The sequence below is a fragment of the Stegostoma tigrinum genome, chromosome 7 (assembly GCF_030684315.1).
Source record: "Stegostoma tigrinum isolate sSteTig4 chromosome 7, sSteTig4.hap1, whole genome shotgun sequence".
NCBI classification, from domain to species: domain Eukaryota; kingdom Metazoa; phylum Chordata; class Chondrichthyes; order Orectolobiformes; family Stegostomatidae; genus Stegostoma; species Stegostoma tigrinum.
Window position 1 is genome coordinate 96,859,138 of NC_081360.1, and position 23,610 is coordinate 96,882,747.

Below are 23,610 nucleotides of genomic sequence, written 5' to 3' on the forward strand. Positions count from 1 at the left end.
ACTCAGAGGACATGAATAGAGATATTTCTGTGCAATTTAGCACTGAGTGCGATATCAAGCAAAGTGCTCTGCATTGGCAGAGTAAGGGAGTTTGGGCAAGGGAAAAATGAGATGCTTGTTTTGTGTTTTTCTAACTTGTTCACCCTGTGGGAATTGACTCTTTCTCTGTGATAGGTAAAGAAGCTAGTTGTTTGATGAGTATCTGATTAGTGGCTATTGTCTGTCCTACTCTCAAGATTGAAAATAATATAGGAACTGGTCATGTTAATCACAGATAAGAAGGCAGTATTTGAGATGTAGTCCTATCAATACCCTGTATCAGTGAAACAATGTCCTTACTTTTATGTCCAATTCCTCTTGGAATAAAGGATAACATCCATAGTCATCTTGATTACATGCTATTGCAAAGTATTCCAAGGCATTACACAACAAAGAAACCAAAGCATTTCCCACCCATACAAGGGAATGTACGAGAGGTCGGAATTGGAGGAACAAAGAGCTCAGGAGGGATATGGAGCTGGAGGAGTTAGAGAGGGACTTAACACCTGATAGAACAAATTATTTAAAGGGAGTGGAAATGGCTGAAGTGAATGGGAAAACAATTGGCAGATAGAAAATGACATGGAAACATCTGAGGTTATTCAATTTAATAGGAAAACTATTCCTTATATAGTAATTCAGTTGCAATCATTGAACTTCTGAAATGAACCTGCGAGTCCTTATTCACACAGCTCCATAACTTTATGCAGGTGCATGAAGAAATTAAGTCAAATGTTGTATTAACCTTTATTACACAAGAACTTGAGTAAAGGTGTATGATGTCTTATTGCAATTATATAGAGCCTTGGTGAGATGCAATCTGGTGTACTGTGTCCAGGTTTGGAATGATATACTGACCACAGTAGGAATGCTGTGTGGGTTAACCTGGGATGAAAGGATGGTTTGGTGAGTAAAGATTAAATAGACTTGGTCAATATTCTCTGGAGTTTGAAAGAACTCAGGTAATTTCATTCAAATATATGAGGCTCTACCAGGAATGGCCAGGGCAGGTACAGAAAAGATGTTAACCCTGTGGAAGGGGTTTAGAACCAGAGGACACAGCCTGAGAATGAAGGGCAGGCGATTTAGGATTCAGATTATGAGGAATGTCTTCAGTGCCGAGAGGGGAGATTATGCGTACTGAATGAGATATGGACATACCTACTCCCCAGAAGTATTTGAAATATCCCACAGCACTATTTCGGAAAGAGGCAAAGGGAGTTGTTAACATGGCCAATATTTATTCTTCAACCAGCAGATCGTCATGGTGTCCTGTGGTTGACATGAGTTGAAGTAATCACAAATTAGACTCAAAATGTTGGATTTGTCAAGTTTTTTTTTACAGTTCTCCATGTGGCTGGAGATTGGTACAATTCTGCTTGGAGCCTGACCACAGTGCAACAGTAAATGTGATACCTTGAACAATAGAGTTCCGGTGTCTTTATGAATAATAGAATATTTCTAGATTGAGGTCTAAATAGACGGGTTCTTGTTATGCAGGGGAATCCAAAGGTATTGTGGATAGACAGAATTATGGTGGAATTCGAAACATGGCTATGTCAGCCATCCAATGGTGGAGCAGGTTTGAGAGGCCAAGTAGCCTGCTTCTGCTCCTAATTCATGCATTCATGGGATATAGGCCACACTGGCTGGGCCAGCATTTATTGCCCATCCTTAACTGGCCTGGCGAAGGTGACGGTAAGTTGCCTTGCCTTTTAGGGCCACCCACAGAGCTTTCGGGAAGGGATCCCAACGATTTTGATCCAGCAACAGCGAAGGATTGGCAATGATTTTCCAAGTATGTGACTTGGAGGGGAACTTGCGTGTGGTGGCGTCCCCATGTATCTGCTGCCCTTGTCTTTCAAGAAGGTAGAGGTCACAGCTTGGGAATGTGCTGTTGAAGAAGACTTGGTGAATCACTGAGCTTCAGAGGCAAACAGAGTGAACGCTTTAAGGTAAGGTGGTGGCACTGCGGCAATGTCAGAGAACAGGAAATCCAGTGGCCCACGTAAATATCCTGGGGACAGGGCCTCAAACCCCATCGCAGCAGATGATATATAATTTCAGATCCACAGTGGTGTGCTTGACTCTTGGTTGCCCCCTAAAATGACCTGGCAAACCAATCTAAACTGCTGCAATTGTCAGACATTACCTGCTGCAATTACCTGGTTATTAATGTTTGTGGGGCCTTGCAGAGCACAAACGGGTTACTCTATTTCCTACAGACCCTACAGTTTTAAAAGGAATTTTAGAGATGGTGAGAGTGTATAATGTGCTATATAAATGCATGTTTGTTTGTTTCCCTCAGTGTGGGCTTAAGTAATTCAGGGAAAGGTTAAACAGACAGAAATCTAATCAAATCATCACCCAAGAAGCTGGCACAGGCATCATGGGCTGAATGGCGTGCTTCTCTGCTGTGTCTTTCTACAATGACTATTGCTTTGGCAACGGCGCTTACATTCAAGTAGAAACAGTCTGTTGATCCATGCAGTGTCCTTCTACAGTTAGCACCTTCCCTCTGTGTACACAGATTAGTCTGTGTGTCTGCTCAGTGCAATAGCCATGACATGTTGGCTAGTCACAACTGGTAGAAACAGAATATCAAATACAGGTCAGGAAAGTAAATACGAAGACATCTGCTGTCTTTACCAGTCCCTGTTGGCACAATGATTAGGAGTACGACTCACACTGGCTTCAGCAATCTACTTACATCACTGAGCCCCAGGTAAACTTTGAGGTACCTATCGTTCTCCTGATTAACTCCACCCCCTGCTCCCACTTCATTATAGAAATGCCAGCTGTCCCACAATATCTCAGGACAAAAGGGATTATCCCTTCACAGACTGGCAAGGTCATATTTGGTTTGAATTTCTACTGAAATAATAGGCAGTCATATCTCGTTTAACCCAATATGTACCAGGGATGAGATGTGATCCATTACAGATTGCGACTGAGCTCCATGTTTCTAAAGACGGGCAGCAGACATGTGGAAACACCACCAGCAACAAGTTCCCCTCCAATCCATTTACCTTCTGTCTGTGTGCCTTATGTGTCTGACTTGGAAATATATCACCTTTCCTTCAGCATCACTAGGGTCAAAATCCTGGAAATCCCTCCCCGACAGCACCGTGGGTATACCTTCATCCCAAGGACTGCTGTGGTCTAAGAAGGTACTCACCTCCACCTTTCTCAGGGTACAGTCATGGAAACAGACCCTTCGGCCCAACTCATACATGCTGACCAGATATCTTAAATTAATCCAGTCCCATTTAGCTGCATTCAGCCCATATCCTACTAAACCTTACCTATTCATCCACCCATCCAGATTTTTAAAAATTCATTAACAGATGAGGGCATTGCTGGCTAGGCAGCATTTATTGTCCAATAGGCATTTCAGAGTCAACCACATTGCTGTGGATCTGGAGTCACACATAAGTTTCTTTCCCTCAAGGAAGGACTTTAGTAAACCAGATGGGATTTTTCCTGGCCATCGATTCACATTCGTCATTAGACTCTTAATTCCAGATATTTTTACTGAATTTAAATTACACGAGTGGCTAAGGTAGGATTCAAACCCACAACGTAATCTAGGTCTCTGGGTTAACAGTGCAGTGATAATACCATTAGGCCATCACCAGATGCCTTTTAAACGCTGTAAATGTACCAGATTCCACCACTTCATCGAGCAATTCATTCCATACAACCCTCTGTGTGAAAAAAATTGCCCCTCAGCTCCCTTTTAAATATTTCCCCTCTCACCCTAAACCTATGCCCTCTCGCTTTGGACTCCCTGATCCTGGGAAATATCTTGGCTATTCACCACATACATGTCCCTGATGATTTTATAAACTTCTATAAGGACATGCCTCAGCCACCAACTCTCCAGGGAAAATATCCCCAGCCTTCCAATCGCTCAAACCTTCCAACTCTGCCAACTCCCTTGTAAATCTTTTCTGATTCAAATTTAACAGCATCTTTCCTATAGCAGGAAGACCAGAACTGCATGCAGTATTCCAAAGTGGCCTCACCAATGTCCGGTACAGCTGCAACATGACCTCCCAATTCCAACACTCAATGTACTGACCAATAAAGGCAAGTGTACCAAACGCCTTTTTCACTACCATGTCTACCTGTGACACCACCGTCAAGGAACTGTGAACCTGCACCCCAAGGTCTCTTTAGTTGGCAACATGCCCAAGGACCATGCTGTTAAGTATATAAGTCCTGCCCTGATTTGCCTGACCAAAATACGACACCTCATAGGAATGGAGAATAAATACCCACCCAGGAATGAATAAAAGGTGCGGCTTTGTGGTTCCAAACCACATTCTGCTAAAGTTTCCAATTGGTGACATAACTCACATCATTATATCTCTTATGAAATAATTGCAAAATACTGCAGATACTGGAAATCTGAAACAAACACAGAGAAGTGCTGGAGAAACTCAGCAAGACCTGTCACATCTGTGGAGAGAGTAGCAGAATTAACATTTCAAGTCCAGTATGACTCTTTTTCAGAAAGCCTCAGAAGAAGAATTTTGAAGAAGAGTCATACCAGACTCGAAACATTAGCACTGTTCTTCTCTCCAAAGAAGGAGTGAGACCTGCTGAGTTTCTCCAGTATTTCAACATCGAGGGCCGAAGGGCCTGTACTGTGCTGTTATGTTCTATGTTCAAGGTGTTTACCCCTGGTTGGTGAGCTTTGGTATTCCACGTCCGGCATTATCCCATTTCTCACGCCCACTCTGATGTTGTTTACAGACCCTTCAAACACATTTATCCCTATTTTCAGGAGCTTCTCAGAAAACATCTCACAAGCCCACTAAATCTGTCACTTTTCACTGTCTCTCCTGCCTGCATAATGTTCATCAAAGTCTCTACACTGCTCGCCTCTCTTCCCAACATTTGGCTCTGAAATATATTTCAATACATTAACCTATCAATAGCAAAACAACAATATGGCAGCTTGCATTTATATAGTGCCTGCAACACAGCGCTTGACCAGAGTGTAATCTGATGACAAGCAAATGAAGGCAACACAAGGGCAGGTAACCAAAGGCTCAATGGCAAAGCAGGTATTAAGAAGCCTCCAAAAGAAGGGGTAGAGAGGCAGACAGGTCAGGCAGAGAACATACCCTGGCATAAGGAAGGTACAGGCTGCCAATGGTGGAATAACAGGAATCAGGGATAAACAGAAGCTCAGAGTTGCTGGCGAACTGATCGGGCATAAAGAGAGTGGGTGGCAGAGTCAATGGACGGATTTGAAGACAGGGATAATAAGTTTAAAATCAAGGCCTCACACCAAAAGGAGATAGTGCAAGTTAGTGAACACTGCAGTGGCTGGTGAACGGGACTCTGTGTGTGTTGGATACAAGCAGCAGACGTTGCATGAGCTCACGTGTGTGAGTGGCGGAGATGGTCAATGAGGAGAGCGTTGGAACAATTGGGTCCGGAGGTAACAACGATGTGATATTGGTTTTAGCAGCACATGAGCTAAGGCAGGGTGGAAGTAGGTAATGCCACAGAGATGGAAATACGTGTGAATATAGAACAGGAACCAGTACAGCACAGGAACAGGCCGTTCGGCCCATCATGTCTGTGCTGACCATGGTGCCGTTCTAATGCTCTTGATAATGGAGGTCAGAGGTTGAACTCAAAATCAAACAGGATGTCAAGGTTGCAAACAATTATATTCACTCATAGACAGGGAGCAGCAGTAGAAACAGATAGAATAGAGATAACAAGGTGTAGAGCTGGATGAACACAGCAGGCCAAGCACCATCAGAGGAGCAGTTTCGGGCCTAGACTGGAAGGCGGAGGTGTTATGCAAAGCGGTCCCCAAGCCTCCGCTTGGTTTTCCCATTGTAGAGGAGGCTACAACTTGTACAGCGGATGCAGTACACCACATTGGCAGATGTGCAGGTGAGGGGGGAGGTGTGGGGGCAAGTATAGCACTTCCTGCAGTTGCAGGGGAAGGTGCCGGGTATGGTGGGGCTGGAGTGAGTAGCCCCTCGGGAAGGCAGACAAGGGTGGGGAGGGAAAAATGTCTCTGGTGGTGGGGTCAGATTGCAGGTGGCGGAAGTGTCGGAGGATGATGCATTGGATCCGAAGGTTGGTGGGGCGGTATGTGAGGACGAGGGGGATTCTTTTTTGGTTGCTATTGCGGGGACGGGGTGTGAGGGATGAGTTGCAGGAAATGCAGGAGACATGGTTGAGGGCCTTGAAAAACGAGGACATTTGAGAAGTGCGGGAGTGGAATGCCTCATCCTGGGAGCAGACGCAGCAGAGGCGAAGGAATTGGGAATAGGGGATGGCATTTTTGCAGGAAGGTGGGTGGGAGGAGGTGTATTCTCAGTCGCTGTGGGAGTCAGTGGGCTTGAAATGGATATCAGTTTCTAGGTGGTTGCCTGAGATGGAAACAGAGAGATCCAGGAAGGTGAGGGATGTGTTGTAGATGGCCCAGGTGAACTTGAGGTTGGGGTGGAAGGTGTTGGTGAAGTGGATGAACTGTTCGAGCTCCTCGTGAGAGCATGAGGCAGCACCGATACAGTCATCAGTGTAACGGAGGAAGAGGTGGTGTTTAGGGCCAGTGTAGGTGCGGAAGAGGGATTGTTCCACATAATCTACGAAGAGGCAGGCATAGCTTGGGCCCATGCGGGTACCCATGGCCACCCTCTTTGTCTGTAGGAAGTGGGATGAATCAAAAGAGAAGTTGTTGAGGGTGAGGATGAGTTCGGTTAAGCGGATGAGGGTGCCGGTGGAGGGGGAATGGTCGGGTCTGTGGGACAGGAAGAAGCGGAGGGCCTTTAGGCCATCTGCATAGGGAATGCATGTATATAGGCACTGGACGTCCATGGTGAAAATGAGGTGATGATGACTGGGGAATTGGAAGTTCTGGAGGAGGTAGAGGGTGTGGGTGGTGTCACGGACGTAGAAAGTTCCTGGACCAAGGGGAGAAAATGGAGTTGAGATAGGTGGAGATAAGTTCTGTGGGTCAGGAGCAGGCAGAGACAATGGATCGACCAGGGCAGGCGGGTTCGTGGATTTTGGGAAGGAGATAGAAGGGGGCGGTGCGGGGTTGGGGAACAGTGAGGCTGGAGGCTGTGGGTGGGAGGTCACCTGAGGTGATGAGGTTGTGGATGGTTTGGGAGATGATGGTTTGGTGCTCGGGGGTGGGGTCATGATCAAGGAGGCGGTAGGAGGAGGTATCAGAGAGTTGGCGCCTGGCCTCAATGATGTAGAGGTCAGTGCGCCATACTACAACTGCTCCTCCCTTGTCCGCGGGTTTTATTGTGAACTTGGGATTGGAGCGGAGGGCTGCCCATTCTGCAGGGGAGAGGTTGGAGTGGGTGAGAGGGGTGGAGAGATTGAGGTGGTTGATGTCTCGACGGCAGTTGTAGATGAAGAGGTCGAGGGATGGTAGGAGGCCTGGGGGTGGCGTTCAGGAGAAGGGTTTGTGTTGGAGGCGGGAGAAGGGGTCAGTAGAGGGAGGGTTAGGCTCACAGCTAAAGAAATAAACGTAGAGGCAGAGGTGGTGGAAAAATAGGGAGAGCGCAGAAGAGGGGAGGGAGAAGCAAATGGAAATTCAACCTCAGGAGACTCACGCTTCGGTTTTGTAGGAGAAGCATCGCTCCAGTGGGATCTTCAATACTCTCCCCTTCAAGCCGACAAACAGAGACCGGTTGCTGTGAAGGATCTGCAGGCTTCGTATTGGCTCCTGTTTGCCGGGTGGGAGCAGCTGTAGCTCTTCCAAGTAGCAACCTCGCAAATTCTTGCTGTCCAGCGAGAGGGTTTTCAGAATGGTGCCACGCTCTGAGTTTACAAAGAAACAATCAAAAGAGCGCAAGTTAATCCTGATGGACAGAGGATGGTGTCGGCTGCATTGCTGAATTGAATTCCAATTTGCAAACTCGGGAATCAAATTCTAAAATCTACATTCTTACATTCACGCAAAGGGCTGGCGAACACAGGGCACAGATAATGAGGATGAGTTGTGATAAGGTACGACATGCTACTTTTGGAATTTGGTGCAGATTCAACAGCCTGACTCTAGCCTTGAAATTTCGAACTGCGCCCTAACTATGAAACTGGCATTAACAGGAACTGCCTGGCAGTGGCAGTAGATTGAAAACGGTTACCTAAATAGGTGTTTATCACTGGGGCACAGCAAGCTAATTTAGCAGCTCCAATTTGGGCATGAGTAACCAGTCTTTTATAAAAGCAGACAGGTTTTGCAATCACAGAATCAAGATAAGGCCAGAAGAAATAGGAACTGGAGTAGTCATTTGGCCCCATCGAGCCTTCTCCACCATTCTGCTGGTTCTTGGCTGATCCGGCATTCCTCATATCCATTTTTCTGCATTTTCCCCTTCATCCTTGATTCCCAAATAACAGGGCACAACTGGGACAGGAATGAACGCTAACTTGGGAATTTGATTCAAGGGCAGAATGAGGTGTTGCTTTTTTCAAGCTTTCGTGAGCCTTCGGGACCTGGTGAGTGTTCAAAGTAATTAATTAGGTGGGTGGCGGTGCAGGACATGACAAACAAAATGTGGCAGGAAGGAACACAGAACATAAATGCAAAGGCGTACTACCAAATATGGTTAGACCCGAGAAAAATGTCTTTAAACTAATAGGAAGGGAGGAGCATCAGATGCAAGGAAGACTTAGAAATCCAAATATTTGAGTGGAGGCAAATGAAAAGTCTGCTGATGAGGGTAAAGACAAACAGAATTAGACAAAAAGGGACAGCGAGTTTAACAGTGCAAGGTCCATGCTGGGATTAGTAATAGGAAAACACAATTTAAGTCAATTGATCTGAATGTGTTGAGCATTCACAACAAAATAGATGAACAATCTCTCAAAAAAAAATCCAGTGGCACAAATAGAGATAAATTGTTTACATCTAAACACTATTTCAGGGTACACAACATTCTGAGAAGAAAGCCAAATGGAAAGGGAGGAGGGTTAGACCCGATAACAAAGGATGACATGAGGAATTATAACACGTAAAATGCATTTAGATGGGTACAGGAATGGGAAAGATTTAGAGGAAAATGGGCTAAATGCTGGCAAATGGGACTAGACTACTGTAGCACATTTGCTCAGCATGGACAAGTTGGACAGAAGGGTCTGTTCCCATGCTGTTCATCTCTCTGACTTGAGTGAGAAAGGATTCTGGATCAGAAAGTCATATTGTTATGGATGGAAATAAGGAATAGCAAGGGTCAGAAAGTATAGGTGGATTGCTTTATATGATCCCGAACAACAATTACGCCATTGACAGAGCATTAAGCAAGAAATTATTGGTATTTATAACAGAAGTAATGCAACAATTACACCATTGACAGAGCATTAAACAAGAAATTATTGGTGTTTGTAACAAAAGCAATGAATGAGCATTCATCACCAAATAGGCAAAACCTATCAAATTGACAAAGGTGATATGGAAAGACAATCTGTAGAATGCTTTCAAAAGTTCGTCTGTGGTAATATATTGTGGAATGAATGAGAGATAAAGTTGTTTTAGTCTCGCATTGTGCTATGAGGCAAGGTTAATTAGTATGTCCGCAGGGAAATAGCGATCATAATACAACTGACTTCAACATTACATTTGAAAGTGATATACTCCAAGCACAAACAAGAATTTTGAAATTAAAAAAAATCACATAGATATGACGCTAAGGTTAACAGCACAAAAAGACTAAAAGCTGTGCTGGTAAACAGCAGTGGGAAATATTTAATAAAACAATTCAAAATGTTCAACAGAATTACATTACATTGAAATTACATGTTTTTAACAGGGAAGACATACTAACACATACAAAGACTCCATGTGTTACTAAGGTGGTTAAAATTACTATTTGAATAAAAGAATAGACTTTAAACATTGCAGAAGGTGTCTGAAGATTGGGCATATTTTAGATTTCAGCAAACGGCAAACATTGGGTGGCATGGTGGCTCAGTGGTGAGCATTGCTGCGTCACAGTGCTTAGGGACCTGGATTCGATTCCAGCCTCGGGTGACTGTCTGTGTGGATTTCCTCTGGGTGCTCCCATTTCCTCCCACAGTCCAAAGACGTGCAGGTTAGGTAGACTGGCCATGCTATATTGTCCTTCGTGTTCAGGGATATGTAGGTTAGGTGGGTTATACGGCTCTGGGTGGGATGCTCCGAGGATCAGTATGGACTTGTTGGGCCGAAGGGCCTATCTCCACACTGTAGGGATGTTGATTAAAAAGTTAAAATACGGACAATGAGGGTCAACTAAGCAGAAATACAAAGATTGCCTTAAGGACCTTTTGCAAGTGTTTGAAGAGAAAGGGAGGGGCCTTGTGATGTAGCAGTGATGTCCATACATCTGAGCCAGGAGGCTAAGGTTCAATTCCAAAAGACCACGAAAATATAGGAGCAGAATTAGGCCATTCAGCCCATTGTGTCTGCTCCACCAGTTGATCGTAGTTGATATGTTTCTCAACCACATTCTCCATAACCATTGCTACCCTTGAAAATCAACAACCTATCGATCTCTGTCTTAACTACACTCAATAACTTGACTTCCACAGCCTTCTGCAGCAACGAGTTCCATAGATTAACCACCCTCTGGCTGAAGAAATTCCTCATCTCAGTTCTGAAGGGTTGTCTTTCACTCCAAGGCTGTGCCCTAGGGTCCTAGTCTCTCCTACCAGTAGAAATACCTTCTCCACATCCAAACTATGCAGGCCTATCAGTATTCCATCCATGTCAATCAGATCCTCCCCTTGTCCTTCTCAACTCCATCAAGTACAGTGCATTTAATCCAGAGGTGCGTCCTACCACATCTGAATGGGTTGACTAAAATGTCTATGAGGAGAAAGCGAGCAGTTAAAGTGGCTACTTAGAAGTAGAGACAGGAGAAGTTATCTTGGATAATGAGGAAATGCCAGGGCCATTACTCTGAATGCCACTACAAGCCATTACAAAGAACAAATACTTTGAGTCTGTCTTGTCAGTAGAAGACACAAGTTAAGTACCCGAAATAGGGGTCAGTAGAAGAAAGAGAGAGAACTTGTTCTGGAGAAACTTAGGGGACTGAAATCCAACAAGTTCTCAGGGCCTGATGGTTACAACAAATGTTCTGAATGAGGTGGTTACAGAGGTAATAGATTCACTGACAATGATATTGGAAAATTTCATAGATTCTGGAATGGGTCCAGAGCGGGCAGGAAAGCAGAGTTGGACCTCAAGGTCAGTCATGATCACAGGAATTGCTGGAGAAACTCAGCAGGTCTGGCAGCATTTGTAGAAAAGCAAACAGCATTAACTTTCTGGTACAGTATGTCATTTCTTCAAAACTCCATTCCAGATTTCCAAAGAAGCTCAGCAAAGCATCAAACAACAGTCTTGTTGGATTCAGAGTGTGAGCTTTGGTTGGGGAACAAAGAACAAGGGGATGTGCTGAAAGAGAAGCCAGGAGTAAAATCAAGAGACATGTGTAACAGGTTAAAAAGGGTTGCAGATATCTGTAATTTTCTGTCCCCACACACACACACACACACACACACACACACACATGACTATTGATTCCACAAATCAAATAGCGATTCCACAAATCAAATAGCGATTTCAGCAATGCTATATGTATTAGATTAGGCAATAGACGTATCCAATTTACAAGAATGATTCCAGGAATAAGAAATGTCCGAGATGGGGATAGAGTGAAGAAATTGAGGCTGATCTCCTTGAAGAGAAGAAGTCTGAGAGGAGATCTGATAGAGGTTTTCATCATCACGTGCAGGCTGGCTAGAGTAGATGGGGAGAAGGCGTTTCTGCTGGACACTGCTTGGCCTGCTGTGTTCGTCCAGCTCTACACCTTGTTATCTCAGATTCTCCAGCATCTGCAATTCCTATTATCCCTGAAACAAGATTTAAAGTGATCTGCAAAAGAAGCAAAGGTGATGTGAGGAAAAAAACTTTTTCACTCAGCAAGTAGTTGGGGTCTGGAATGCACTGCCTAAAAATGTGACAAAGCCAGGTTCAGTTCAGGCATTCAAGAATGCATTGGATGATTATTTGGACAGAAATAATGTGTTTGGGTATGGGGAAAGCAGTTCTCATGGGCAACTAGAGATGGGCCATAAATGCTGGCCCACAATGCATACATCCTATGAGTAAATAAAAAAAAGTCTGAAGTCCCTCATTTATCACAGAATCCCTACAGCGTGAAAGCAGGTTATTAAGACTACCATGTCCACATTGACCCTCCAAAAACTATCCCACCCAGGCCCTTCTACCATATTCCTGTAATCCAACATTTCCTATGGCCAATTCACCTAGCCTGCACATCTCTGGGCTGTGGGAGGAAACCCATGCAGTCACGGGGAGAAAGTGCAAACTCCACTCAGACAGTCATCCCAAGGGTGGAATCAAATCCGGGTCCCTGGCGCTAAGAGACAGCAGTGTTATTCACTGAGCTACCGAGGCGCCCAAGCACCACCTTCGCTGCCCTCAGGAGATGTGTGGCAGCAGGACACAGGGGTGAGGTGGGTGTGGAGGAGAGAGGAAGGAAAGGACTTACCCGTGCCGATGTACATCAAATGGTAGAGCGTGTCCCGGCCTTGCACAATGTCCACGGCAATCTTGGAGAACCGCATGTTGTCATGAGTCACAAGGGGGTCAACGGTGACAGGCTGCACCACATCATTCATGAGGAAGAAGCGTTGAGCGTCCTGGAGGCTACGTTCAGTCAGGTTCTCATTGGGTCCGTGGTTTTGGAGGGAACCACACTAAAGGGCAAGCAAACATAACGGAAACATTCAGCTTTGTTTCAGTTCTTCAACCCTCATTTCCTGCAACTTTCCCCCACACCGAGGCCATCCCGATGGTACAATAACTTCAGTACAATCACCAATGGATAGAAGGTGGCCATTCACCTCATCAAGTCCATGCTGGCCCTCTGCAAGTGTAAGTCACCCACCCTTTTCTGCACACACACGAAAGTTTCTTTTCTCAGACAAATGTCTCATATTCTGTGAAGAGGAGAAGGCTGAGAGGACATTTAACAACATTTTTCATAACCGTGTGGGGCTTGGGTAGAATAGGCAGGGCAAAATTGTTCCTGTTCGTAAAAGAGTCGAGAACGGGAGGCATAGATTTAAGGGAATTTGCAAAAGAAGGAAATGCAAGGTGAGAAAAATCTTTTCGCACAGCGAGTAGTTAGGCCTGGAGCACATTGCCTGGAAATGTGGTGGAAGCTGAGATATTCACAAAAGCTTCGGGTGATCACTTAAATGGGAACATTGTGCAAAGTTACGGGGCGGGGAGAAATACAGAAAAATAATTTGGAGTCATCATACTCATCACAGAGACTGTATAGACACAATGGGCTGAATGGCTTCCTCTTCACCATAACAACTGCATAATTGTGTGATAAGTATTAATAATTAATATTTTATTCAGAAGGGATTGAGGTATAAGAGTAACAAAACCTTACTACAATCATATAGGACCTCGGTGTGGACCTGATGTATGGTGTACAGTGTTAGTCTCCACAACTAAAGAAAGAATTAAGTTACCTTTGAAGGTGTGCATTGAAGCTTCATTAGACTGGTTTCTGGGAGAAGGAGATTGCATTGTAAGGGCAGACTGAGTGAACTGAACTGATATGCCCTGGAATTTAGAAAACTGGGAGGCTAACAAGTTTAAAATTCATGCAAATTTTAGGGACAGACGCTGAAAAAATAGGTTCCATGACTGTGGAGTGCAGATCAAGGGATCACAGTCTCACAGCAAGGGGTCAGTCATTTTGGAGCCAGGTGAAGAGAAATTTCTTCAGCAAAAGGTTGTGAAACTTTGGGAATTCGCAACCCCAGAGAGCTGCAGAGGCTCCTTCAAGACTGAGGTCAATAGCTATAGAACACAGAACAGTACAGCACAGGAACGGACTCTTTGGCCCATGATGTTGTGCTGAACATGATGCCAAATTTTACTAATCCCTTCTGCTGGCCCTTGGTCCATATCCCAGCATTCCTTGCATGTTCATGCGGTTATCTAAAAGCCCCTGAAATGCCTCTATCGTAACCACCTCCATCACCACCCCTGCCACACTCCTACCACTTCATGTGTAAAAAACTTGTCCCTCACATTTCCTTTGAATTATCACCTCACACCTTAAATGCATGCTCCCTCGAATTAGACATTTCAACTGCGGGACAAATTCTTTCAAGTCTCCCCTCAGCCTCTGTTATTCCAGTGTAAACAACATTTAGTTTTTCATGCCTCTCCTTATAGCACATACTCTCTAATCCAGGCAACATCTTGGTAAACCTCTTTCAATTGTGATACATAGGAACTGATGGATAGAGAGGGAGTATGGGAAGCTGGATGGTGTCAAGCTTCTTCAGTGTTGTTGGTGCTGCACCCATCCAGGCAGGTGGGGAGTATTCCATCACACTCCTGACATTCACACTTACATTAGTACACCTATCTTGCCCGTGGATTTGTAGAATTTTGTGAAGGAAGTGTTGGTGAGAGCTCTCCAGGTATCTGAGATGCCTTCAGTACATGCTTCTGATGTATACAGGACGGTCGAGCCCACCGTTGCTCTGTAGACCATGAGGTTGGCCCTGGGTTTGAGATCTTAGGCGTGAAACACTCAGTTTTTCAGACAGCTGAAGGCTGCACCCATGCGGTGGAGTCAATGTTGGACTTCATTGTCAATATTTTCTCACACAGAGAGGAGACTCCAAAGGTATGAGGCATTATCCACGTTTCCCAGGGGCTCACCATGGATTTTAACGGTCAGGGAACAGTGTTGTGTGACAGGAGTGGGCTGGTAGAGAACCTTGGGTCTCTGGATGTTTAGTCTGAGGGCTATTCTCTCATACATTTCAGTGAATACACCAATGTTGGTTTGTACCTCAGTAGAATTGATACTAGCACAGTTCAGATGGCCCCAACAGTCTGTTTCCATGCCGTCCGTCCGTAATATATCTCTAACTTCCCATAAAGACTTCCATCGAGCTCAAAAGCCAGGCCTCATTATGTATTCCTGTCTGACAGCCCAGACAGCCATTACTCGATTGAAACACCAGCGCCTCTGTTTGGTGAACAGCAATGGCTCATTGAAGGCAGCTGTCAATTTCACAATGTCTATTTGTACAAGGTTAAGAGGTTTCAACTTCTTGCAGAAGAAAGGATTTTTTTAAAAAGGGCCAAACGTAAAGTAACGAATGCACATCTTTTATTTTTAACTATTACTTACACACCCCATTTTCACCATAGCATTCATTGCTTTACACAGTGTACAGAGGACAAATGGGATTGCAAGTATCAATGCCAGGTATGCAGGAGCATGGCAGGGTGGTGTACAAGGGGGTCCTGGGGGTGGGGAGCATATTCAGGCATTGTGTGTATGAAAGGCATGGGGGTTGCAGATAGGCCAATGGGGACGGGTAAGGGCAAGCACAGCCAGACATAAGGGAAGTGGGGAGGTTATGGGTTTGGTGGGGGAGGGGGATGTCACAGGCTTGGGAGGGAATCAAAGCCAGGCATGGGGATGGAGATGAAAGGTTGTGGAATGTTGTGTGGAGGAGAGTGAGTAGCACGGATGGGGCATGGGGAATATGTGACGGGAAGTGGAGGAGACAGTGAGGAGTGGGGTTGGCCTGAGTGCAGCTCATCCACACCTTATCACTACAACAAGGAAGATCCCATCTTTCCTAACACTTTCTTCTGAGATGAGAAAGCTGAGCTGGGAACTTCCTAGAGTCCTGGCACCTTCCCCACCAATGAAAATCCAGGTCAATGAACAAATTCAGAAAAAAAGTTGGATGGACAGGAGAGAAATAAACTTGCAGAGCTATGGAGGAAAGGGAATCCTGGGATTACTCTATTGAGACAGATGGCACGGATCTAATGGGCTGAATGACCTCTCTCTCTCTCTCTTTGCACATTAATGGCACTATGACAATAAGTGAGAAACACTTGGAATATACCTCTCAGGAATCAAAAAGGAAATCATTGGAGACATTTTCAAGATGAATCTCATAATGGGTGAGAGTTGGTTCATTGGCAGTGAAAAGTCAACTACCTGGAAGTTTGGAATGGGATTTGTGGCTGTCAGCCAGGCGGATCGAGGGTTCTCCTGGTAGCGGAAAGGTCCGTTGAAGGTCTGAGCGATGGAGCTGAGGTTGTATGCACAAACCGCAGAGGCTGCAATGCTGTTTCTGTTGAAAACAAAAACAGAGAGGTGGTTACTGAGTGGGTTCACTGACAGGACCCGCACCAGTGTCTGTTTATTCACAGGATTCTCTTGCTAGGCCAGTATCTATGGTCTAACCATAATTGCCCAGATACCAATTGGTTCACGAGGCGCTTTCAGGTTCAACCACATTGCTGTGGGTCGGGAGTCACATGTGAGGCCACAGGTATTAGGAGCAAAATTAGGCCATTCAGCCCATCAAGCAATCTCTGCCATTCAATTCTATCATTTCTGATCTGATAATGCTCAACTCCACTTTCCTGCCTTTTACCCATAACCCTTGATTCCTTTCCTGCATAAAAACTGGTCTATCTCAGTCTTAGATATACTTAATGACCAGCCTGAACAGCTTTTTGTGACAAAGCGTTTCACAGTTACACTATTGTCTCAAAGAAGAAATTCCTCCTCATCACTGACTTAAATGTTTAACCCATTATTCTGAGATGATAGCCACTGGTCCGAGACTCATCCACAAGTGGGAAACAACCCTTCCACATCTACCCTACCAAGTCCCTAGCACGTTTCAATAAGATCCTACCAAACCACATAAAGATCACTGATTTCCTTCCCCAAAGGACATTTTTTTTTATTTGATGGTCACCAATAGGCTAGCATTTAATTCCAAATCCTTACTGAATTCCAATTTCATCATTGTATTAGTGATAATGGGAACTGCAGATGCTGGAGATTCCAAGATAATAAAATATGAGGCTGGATGAACACAGCAGGCCCAGCAGCATCTCAGGAGCACAAAAGCTGATGTTTCGGGCCTGGACCCTTCATCAGAGAGGGGGATGGGGAGAGGGAACTGGAATAAATAGGGAGAGAGGGGGAGGCGGACCGAAGATGGAGAGAAAAGAAGATAGGTGGAGAGGAGAGTATAGGTGGGGAGGTAGGGAGAGGATAGGTCAGTCCAGGGAAGACGGACAGGTCAAGGAGGTGGGATGAGGTTAGTAGGTAGGAGATGGAGGTGCGGCTTGGGGTGGGAGGAAGGGATGGGTGAGAGGAAGAACAGGTTAGGGAGGCAGAGACAAGTTGGACTGGTTTTGGGATGCAGTGGGTGGAGGGGAAGAGCTGGGCTGGTTGTGTGGTGCAGTGGGGGGAGGGGACGAACTGGGCTGGTTTTGGGATGCGGTGGGGGAAGGGGAGATTTTGAAACTGGTGAAGTCCACATTGATACCATTGGGCTGCAGGGTTCCCAAGCGGAATATGAGTTGCTGTTCCTGCAACCTTCGGGTGGCATTATTGTGGCACTGTAGGAGGCCCATGGCATTCCAACCGGAACTCCATCAACAAACACATTGATTTGGAGCCAATCTACCATCCCCTGAGAAAAAGAACAGGAAATGACATCACCAACCCAAGGAAACCTAACCAGATAAATAGAAAGCGGGACATAACACCAAAGCTTTGGCGGAGGCTCACTGATGATGTTACCTAGAATGGTGGCAAAACATCTAGAACCTCAACCTGAGCTACAAATCTTCTCAAAACTCGATATCAACTCTGTTTCTCTGTCCATCAGTGCTGCCAGGTGTGCTATGTTTCCCTGGCACTTGGTGTTTTTATTTAAGATCTCCAGCATCTGCAGTATCCTTCCTGTGAATTTTCGTGTGAATAGACATCCATTCTTCTTTGGAATGGGGGTCACAAACCACGTGCTTTCCCAAGGACTGCCAAAACTCACTACAGTGTCCTGTCCAAATGATTCCCTCAGGGTTCCCTCAGCGGCTCAGTGGTTAACACTGCAGCCTCACAGCGCCAGGCACCTGGGTCCAATTCCAGCCTCGGGCGACTGTCTGTGGGGAGTTTGCACATTCTCCCCGTGTCTGTGTGGGTTTCCTCTGGGTGTTCCAGTTTCCTCACACAGTCCAAAGATGTGCAGGTTAAGTGGATTGGCTATGCTAAATTTCCCATAGTGTTCAGGGATGTGTAGATTCGGTGGCTTATAGGGGGAATGGGTCTGGGTGGGATGCTCTGAGGTTTGGTGTGGACTTGTTGGGCTGAAGGGCCTGTTTCCACACTGTAGGGGTTGTATGATGAAAATACATGAACAGATGATCTGGTGCTGTCATAGAGTCATACAGCTCAGAAACAGGCCCTTCAGTCCAACCAGCCCATACTGACCATAATTCCAAACTAAAATAGTCCTACCTGCCTGCACTTGGCCCATATCTCTCCAAATATTTGTTATTCATGTGCTTATCCAAATGTCTTTTAAACATTATAACTATACCTGCATCTACAACTTCTGCTGGAAGTTCATTCCACACACAAACTACTCTCTGTGTAAAAGAAAATGTCCCTCATGCCTTTTTAAAATCTTTCACCTCTCACCTTAAAAATATGATCCCTAGTCTTGAAATCATAAGGAAAAGGCACCTTATCTACCCCTCACTGTTTTAGAAACCTCTATAAGGTCATCCCTCACCATCCCACGCTCTAGTGTAAAAGAAGTCCTAGCCTATCCAGCCTCTCGTTATAACTCAAACCCTCCATTCCTGGCGGCACCCTGGTAAATCTTTTCTGAAGCCTCTCCAGTTTGATAATATCCTTCCTTTTCTAGCAGGGTCACCAGAGCTCTCATTGGAATCTTACAATGTACAAACTGGCTGGTGTTTTGCGAGCCCCACCTGGCACGTATGCGGAAGAGGGAGATGTTGGTTACGAGACCGCCAGTTGCATAAGAAATACTCAAAGAGATACAACACAGTACATTCTAGTGCAAGATAACAAAGTGTGAAGCTGGATGAACACAGCAGGCCAAGCAGCATCTCAGGAGCACAAAAGCTGACGTTTCGGGCCTAGACCCTTCATCACATTCTAGTGCATTCTGATTGAAAATAAAATCTAAATGACAAAAGCACAGTGCAATTGACACACTGGGTGCTAGAAACTCTGTTAGCACGTGATCAAGATCTTCAACAGAACCAGGTCTTACACCTTCAGTAGTACCTGCTTTCCCTCCACAGATCCTACCAGACCTTCTGAGTTTTTCCTGCAATTTCTGCTTCTGTTTCAGATTCCCAGCGTCTTTGTTTTTATTTATATGCACATCAGGCTGCCAAGTTCAAAAAGACGTTTATGGAGAAACCTTATAAAAATAGCCAATGTTTGTTGAAATTTTTCGCCAGTTGCATGAGGATTCCAGATGCTTGGGGAGTGGGTAACGGCTACTGAACCTTTCAAAGATTCTGAGAAACCAAACAAGTCAAGTATCAACCTTTAACCCCTTCCAACTCATGGTAAGAGTGAATGAGGGTCCTGATGTGTAACAAAGATTGTTGGTGCGTCCACCATCACTATTCCTAGCTCTAGACTATAAGATACATGGAAAAAGTGCCACAGTGTCACAGCAACTTAGAGAAAACTGTAATAACCGCCATCATTCAAGGAACTTGGGAACAGAAGAAGGCCATTCAGCCCTTTAAGCCTGTTCTACAGGACTCCTCGTGCAGAAAAGCAGAAATTAATTGCATGCAAAGCAACAGCCGACAAAACAATGCATGATAAATGACAGGGCTTTTAATGAGGTTGCAGAATAAATATTTGTCTGGACATGGGCGAAAGCTCCCCTCGCTCTCCTTTCGAGAGAGTCGTGGGATCTTTTCTGTCCACCTGAGAGGGCACATGGAGTTTTAACTTCTCATCCTAATAGACTGGACTTCCTATAGTGAGCTGCAGAAATAAGGAGACACACATGGATTCAAACAATGCATGAATCCACAATTCCACTCAAAGAACATGCTTGTACCATTCCAGTTGCATTGCAGTCTGCAGGAAATGTGGGATGAAGCGATATGTGTTTACGAACCAGAGAGGATGACAGCAAACTAGTCTAAATGGGGCTGCTTGGTGCGTATCAATCATAAATCTGGAGCAAACTGGAACTGACATCTCCAATTAAACACAAGGCACAAGTTACTGATCACTCATGTGTGCTAAATATTCCTGAGGAAGTAATCAGCACTTAGCAGCAACTCGCTTGACACGGGGTTGAGTTACACATTCAAGACCCTTCCATGTAATACCCAAATGAGTTCTGGGCCTGTTCAAAAAGTGGCTTCATTTGTTACTGAGTGACAAGTACAAAGTTATTAAAGCATCCTGGCTTAATACCAGCAGCTTCTTGCTTCCATCCTGAGCCTGCAGCAGCAAGACAGAAAGGAGCAACCATAAAGAGCTGAAACTCACTTTGCATCTGAGCATCGTCCAGCAAGTGACTCACAGCAAACAGAAATCCACGGTACTCATGTTAAAAGATACAGAGTCTCTCTCCCAGCCTGGCGCTTTAAGTCACAGAATTGTTACAGTGCAGAAAGAGGCCATTCATCCCATTCTGTCTCTGGTCTGAATGATTATATCACTTAATGCCTTCATGGAATCACAGAATGACACAGAAGAGGCCATTCAGCCCATCATATCTCTGCACTGTATGATCATTTTGCTTAGTGCCTTCATAGACACGTAGGATCATACAGTACAGAAGAAGCCCTTTGGTTCATTAAGTGTGTATCACCAAAAATGTGCTACTACCTACACTAGCCCCACCTTCCCAAATTAGGCCCTTATGACACAAGAGAGAGGCAATAGCCTAGTGATATTATCACTGGATGGCTAATCCAGAGAACCAGGCAATGTTCTGGGGACCTGGGTTTGAATCCTGCCAAGGCAGATGGTGGAATTTGAATTCATTAAATATCTGGAATTAAGAGTCTAATGAAGGCCATGCCTCTACTGTTGGAAAAACCCATCTGGTTCACTAAACGGACATTAGGGAAGGAAGCTGCCATCCTTACCTGGTCTGGCCTACATGTGACTCCAGACCCACAGCAATGTGGTTGACTCTTAACTGCCTGCTGGGCAATTAGGGATGGGCAGTAAATGATGGCCTAGCCAGTGACACCCACATCCCATGAATAAATAAAGGAACCTAGAATAAATGTTGCCCCACCACACTTCATATCACCTCTGATGATGTGTCATCTAAGCTAACTTCAAGTGATCATCCAGGTACATGTTAAAAGTTGTAGTTTGGCAGAGGAAATAGAGTAGAACATTTAGGACTGAAATGGGGAGAAATTTCTTCACTCAGTTAGTGGTGAGCCTGTGGACCTCTCTGCCTCAGAAAGCATTTGAAGCTAAAACATCGAATGTTTTCAAGAAGGAGTTAGGTATCATTCTTAGGGCTAAAGATGTCAATGATATGGAGAGGAAGTGAGAGCAGGGGACTGAGTTGGATCATCAGTCATGATCATATTCTAGGGTGAAACAGGCTTGAAGAGCCGAATGGCCCACTCCTGCTCCTATTTTCTGTGTTGCAGATAAGGTCCAGAGGATGTGTGAGAATGCTGCCAAACAGATAGGTGTGGTGTACCATGACAGCAGATTCCCTGGCAGCTATAGCTCGAAGCAACTGCAGGAAAGCTCAAGGTTTGCTGTTCTAACCCTGTCACAGTCAAACACAACTGGGAGATAGAAGGAAGATCAAACAGATTGACCTCATCTTCTTCAAAAACAGAATCTGCCTGAGTAACTCAGCAGGTCTGGCAGCAGAGGGAGAAAGCAGAGTTAACGTCCTACGTCCAGTGACCGTTCTTCAGAAGGCTTCTGAAGAAATCATATCGGACCCGAAACATTAACTCTGTTTCTCTCTCCACAGGTGCTTCTAGACCTGCTGAGTTTCTCCAGCAATTTCTGTCTTTGTTTCAAATTTCCAACATCTACAGGTCTTTGCTTTTCGACCTCATCTCCTTCCCTCCCGGGGAAGTGCCAGCTGCGGTCAAGTGCACAGTGAGTCAAACATGGTGGGTTGTGGATTTTACTTACCCAGTGCCATAGGCAGGAGGTGCTGTCAGGCACCCTCCCCACCTCAGACATAAAAATTCCAGTCCTGGGCCCCAATTCTGTCAGACAGAAAGCTACAGAAGGTGTGTATAAATTTGAACATACTGTTTTAAATATCCTTTTGACAGCCACCATTGCAATTTCAGGTCTCTGATAATTGCGTTGCATTTTGCTGCGTCGCTGGGAATATTAGCAGGCTGGTCAGGAGTCTTACACACACTCAAGGTAAGCCGGGTCTGAAACTGAGATCAGAGATAATGGGAACTGCAGATGCTGGAGAATCCAAGATAACAAAGCGTGGGGCTGGAAGAACACAGCAGGCCAAGCAGCATCTCAGGAGCACAAAAGCTGACATTTTGGGCCTAGACCCTTCAGGCCTGAAACGTCAGCTTTTGTGCTCCTAAGATGCTGCTTGGCCTGCTGTGTTCTTCCAGCCCCACACTCTGAAACTGAGATCTTTCTTTGTCCTCAGATCAAAGGCTTATTCTCTAAAACAGTTCCACCATAATCAACTCCTATAGGACAATGTAGGTGACCTCTCCTTAACACAATGTGTCCAGGTCAGCTTGAAGAATGAGCTTACTTCAGAATTATCATCTCTGTTCTCTTGCTTCATTTGGTTGTTTGAATTTAAGGATCTTCTGCAGACCTTCAGTTCTAAGCAATGTGAAAGTCGGATGACTAATTTCTTTAAAGAATATCTCTGGTGCTGCATTCTGAAAAATTATAGGGTCATAGAACGCGAAGAGTGCAACATCAATCAGTCTCCTGGGTCAATTGATTTAGAACTCAATTGAACTTAGAAACTAAAACAGAAGCTGCTGGAAAAGCTCAGCAAGTCTGGCAGCATCTGTGAAGAAAAAAATCAGTGTTAACGTTTCAGTTCTGAGGAAGGGTCACCGTACCTGAAATGTTAACTCTGATGTTTTCTTCACAAAAGCTGCCAGACCTGCTGAGCTTTTCCAGCAACTTCTGTTTTAGTTCCTGATTCACAGCATCCGCAGTTTTTAATTGAACTTAGGTTTGGTCTTCCCTTTCAGTGGTGAAAGTAAAGCAAAATTTCATGGTCCTATTTCAAAGAAGAGCAGGTTCTTCCCAGTGCACTAGTAGTAATTAAAAAGTCACCTCTCATAGAGGGAGAGCGATGATTGATGGTGAGTTTAACCTGAGGTCACCAAGCGAGGGGTGAGGTTGAGAGGATGGGACCCTCACAGTAACCTCAACTGGTGCAGGAATTGAACCAATGCTGTTGGCATCATTCTGCATTGTGAACTAGCCAACTAAGCTAAGCCACTGCACTACAAACTAGCAATTATTCCATAACCAGCATCCATACACAGACTGTTGTTATTATCACAATGTAAATGTTGGATCTGGCTGTATTACAACAATAACTAAATATCTAAAATACCTTATTGCCAATAAAGCATTTCAGCCTGAACCCCCGAAAGATGCTAGATAACTGCACAGCTCTTTCTTTTTCAAA

General features: G+C 44.9%; 1 protein-coding gene across 3 annotated transcripts in view; it reads right to left on the reverse strand.

The window, feature by feature from the left end:
• The window catches only part of sema5ba (sema domain, seven thrombospondin repeats (type 1 and type 1-like), transmembrane domain (TM) and short cytoplasmic domain, (semaphorin) 5Ba), a 329,573-nt gene that overhangs the window by 106,640 nt on the left and 199,323 nt on the right, over positions 1-23,610 (reverse strand). For all 3 annotated transcript variants that reach the window (XM_059647532.1, XM_059647530.1, XM_059647531.1), the window contains 3 exons: positions 16,107-16,242; positions 12,594-12,801; positions 7,644-7,851 (listed from right to left, as the gene is read on the reverse strand). In XM_059647532.1, coding sequence (XP_059503515.1) covers positions 7,644-7,851; positions 12,594-12,801; positions 16,107-16,242 — 552 coding nt within the window. The remainder of the gene's footprint in view (positions 1-7,643; positions 7,852-12,593; positions 12,802-16,106; positions 16,243-23,610) is intronic.